At 32.1% G+C, this 3,203-nt stretch overlaps 1 protein-coding gene across 1 annotated transcript; it reads left to right on the top strand.

Annotated features, from left to right (window-relative positions):
• Positions 1 to 679: 679 nt before the first annotated feature.
• On the top strand, positions 680 to 2,846 carry LOC119676795 (homeobox protein bagpipe). Its single transcript, XM_038088054.1, has 3 exons — positions 680 to 1,178; positions 1,336 to 1,763; positions 2,366 to 2,846. Exons 1-3 carry the CDS (start codon positions 680 to 682, stop codon positions 2,738 to 2,740), a joined length of 1,302 nt encoding a protein of 433 aa, XP_037943982.1. The 3' UTR covers positions 2,741 to 2,846.
• The last annotated feature ends 357 nt before the right edge of the window (positions 2,847 to 3,203 follow it).

Genomic DNA, 3,203 nt, shown 5'->3' on the forward strand with positions numbered 1-3,203 from the left:
TCACAGCACATCCTGTTATATTTCTTAGAAAAAATTGTTTTATAAACATTGAGAAATTTTAAATATATTTACACTCAACTTCCATAATATTATATTGTGTGACCCAATTTTGTGTTGGAGGTGCCTGATGTAAACAAAAAAAAGGATATATCTCGAAGAATAATCGCTTTAAATAATTTCAATTTGAAATAAATTTAAATGAGAATACAAAAAGTGAATAGAGAATACAAAATTCACCACAAAAAAAAACAAAATTTGTTTACACTCATAAATCACTTGAGTAACGCTAAACATTAATAATCCAAATCCACCAACCAAACTGAAACAATGCATGAAGTAAATGTGGCCATTAACCAATCCTAACCACCACCAACACCACTACCAGCATCTGTTTTGGATTGGGAAAGAATAAGAAAAAGTACTTGAGTACCAGAGCAATAAATACGAAGCGGCGAGGCACTTGTGAGCGCGCACACTCTGCTGATGAGCAATTAGAGGGTACGTCAATGATCCGTGGTATTTAAACAGCAGGAGCAGTGGTGAAAAGTCGCATTCGTCTCGCATAGTTCAATCCATAGAGACTTGTACGCAGAGTACTCAAAAAAATAGACTAAAATAACAATTAAAAATATTCAGTATTCAATATTTATTGCTACGGCTAAGTAAAATGTTAACAAATATGGAAAGTGCAAATAGTGCTATATCGGGACTCAGTAAAACACTCACAACCCCATTTTCTATAAATGATATTTTAACGCGAAATAATAATACACTTAATGGTTCGCATTTAGAGCATCGTCGTTTATCCGGCGGTTTGGAATCTGAAACGGATCTTTTATCCATTAAATTGAGTCGACGAAAATCGCTTGAGGAAAACAATTCCGAGAATTGTTGCCGTAACGCGGGTGACATAAATCTTTATAGTAAATTGGCAACACAGTGTGCTATATCGCCGCCGGATCGTGTGAATCACAGTCGCGAAATTAAAATGAATAATGTGGCAAGCAGTGAATACATTCAGTATTATTCTGCCTTGGATAATAATAATCACACCGATTTTATGCAACACAAATTGGGTAATTTTTTTGGGACTAATAGCAATGTTCTAAATATGGGGAATGGAAATAATCGTGATTGTCATCCAATCGATATGAGAAGGTGCACAAACAATGATTCCGGTAAGCAACAGCTTCACAATATTTAATGTAACTCTAAGAGTAAAATATAACTGTAATACATTACATCGTTATTTATAATTGTTAATTATAGTCACTATATTTGCGAAATAATATCTTTTATAATTTCTATTATTTCTATAATTTTTATTATTTACAGACTGTGATTCTCCACCACCAGCTATTTACGGTGTTGGCACTAGTGACAGTTCACTTACCGATGAAAATTCAGCTATTAATCGTAAGAAGCGTTCACGTGCCGCTTTCAGTCATGCACAGGTTTTTGAACTAGAACGGCGTTTTTCCCAACAGAGATATCTAAGTGGACCTGAACGTTCAGAAATGGCCAAAACCTTACGCTTAACTGAAACTCAAGTTAAAATTTGGTTTCAGAATCGTCGTTACAAGACCAAAAGAAAACAAATTCAGCAACATGAAGCCGCGTTACTGAGCGCTACCAAACGTGTGCCCGTCCAGGTATTGGTAAGGAGTGAAGATGGTAGCGCTGCTTATGCACATATGTTTCCTCAAGCAGGTGGTTATGCACATGGCATAGATCCAGCGTTGTTGAATATTTATAGGCATCAGGTGAGTTAAGAATTATACAAATATTTGAAAATATATACGTGTGTATTATAATTGGGATTAACTGGGAAAAATATTTTCGAGAAACTTCAGACTGTGAAATGTGAAAAAAATTTTCGCGCTCACAGTCCAGAATATTATAATTAATTTTATATTTTCATTATATATATAATATTATATTATATATATGTCAAATTAAAACAGTAGAAAATTATGTATAAATTAGTATATTTCATGACTTCTTAAATCTTCATTATATATATAATATTATATTATATATATATCAAATTGAAACAGCAGAAAATTATATACTAACCAGTATATTTCATGGAACTCTTAGGATGATTTTTGTAGCTAATAACTTTTTCACGATTCTGATAAGTAGTTCCAGAACTCCTTGCATTACAAGAAATGAACTATAGGTTTTTCTGCATAAGAACAATTTTTTAATAAGAAAATATTTTTGACGGCTTGAATTACAAACAAGACTCTTGTGTTAATCAAGTATTAGATAGAAATATGATTATATACACATTTTGATTAAGTTTCTTAAGTCTTTTTTTTAAACATTAATAATAGTGTATTATATATCTATAATATTTTAGCTACAAATGGCATATGGAGTAGGAGTATCGCTGCCTCAGTTACCTTTTTCATATCCATTTTATCCGCATGGTGCGAAAATACCTCAACCCATACCACCACCAAGTCAACAAGCCGCAAATCTACCTTCAAACTTGCCAGCACTCAACGCCTCCAAAAGTGTTCTAAACTTTGGGAAAACTGAAAATGGTATTAATTATATAAACTCCTCTTCAGCATCTTCGTCGCCGACACATGCAAATCAAAGCACTAGTAACGGAAGTGCCAGATCGAGTCCTATTCCGACAAAAAGCACGTCTGCAGTTGAAGCGATTGAAAGTGGATCGGAAAGTCAATCAGCTTCAGAGGATTGTGAGGAAAACGTAGAAATTGACTAAATTCTTTAAAGCTAGCGAACAGAGAAATGAACGAAGGATGTATGTATGAGTGGAGTGTAAAAGGATAAACGGAAGTGCAGCAATTTTGCATTAAGTGCAGACTATATGAGCGCTTGTGATAAAACTATTTTAATATTAGTAAAGTTTTAGTTAAAATTATTTTTGTGTAAATACCTTTTTAAATATCTTTATAATTTTGCATTATTTTAAAACGGTTTCTTCTTAAAACTATCCCAACAAAAATATTTTTCATGCAGCTGTAAACCAAAGAATTATGAATTACGAATTGATTTTCAAACATTTTATAGCTTTAGTAATTTTAAATAAAAATTGTATATTAAATGTTAATATAAAAATAAAAAATAATGTAATACACACATTAACACACATTTTTTTAAAATTTTATCTGAAAAATATTTTTAAAGGTAAGTACTCGTATTTAAAGTATATATATGCTGAGGGT

This window comes from Teleopsis dalmanni, chromosome 2, assembly GCF_002237135.1.
Source record: "Teleopsis dalmanni isolate 2A chromosome 2, ASM223713v2, whole genome shotgun sequence".
Taxonomy (NCBI): Eukaryota; Metazoa; Arthropoda; class Insecta; order Diptera; family Diopsidae; genus Teleopsis; species Teleopsis dalmanni.

Coding starts and splice junctions, on each gene's coding strand:
- LOC119676795 (XM_038088054.1), top strand. CDS start 680: ATGGAAAGTGCAAATAGTGCTATATCGGGACTCAGTAAAACACTCACA. Junction 1,179..1,335: donor GTGCACAAACAATGATTCCG/GTAAGCAACAGC, acceptor TATTATTTACAG/ACTGTGATTCTCCACCACCA. Junction 1,764..2,365: donor TGAATATTTATAGGCATCAG/GTGAGTTAAGAA, acceptor ATAATATTTTAG/CTACAAATGGCATATGGAGT.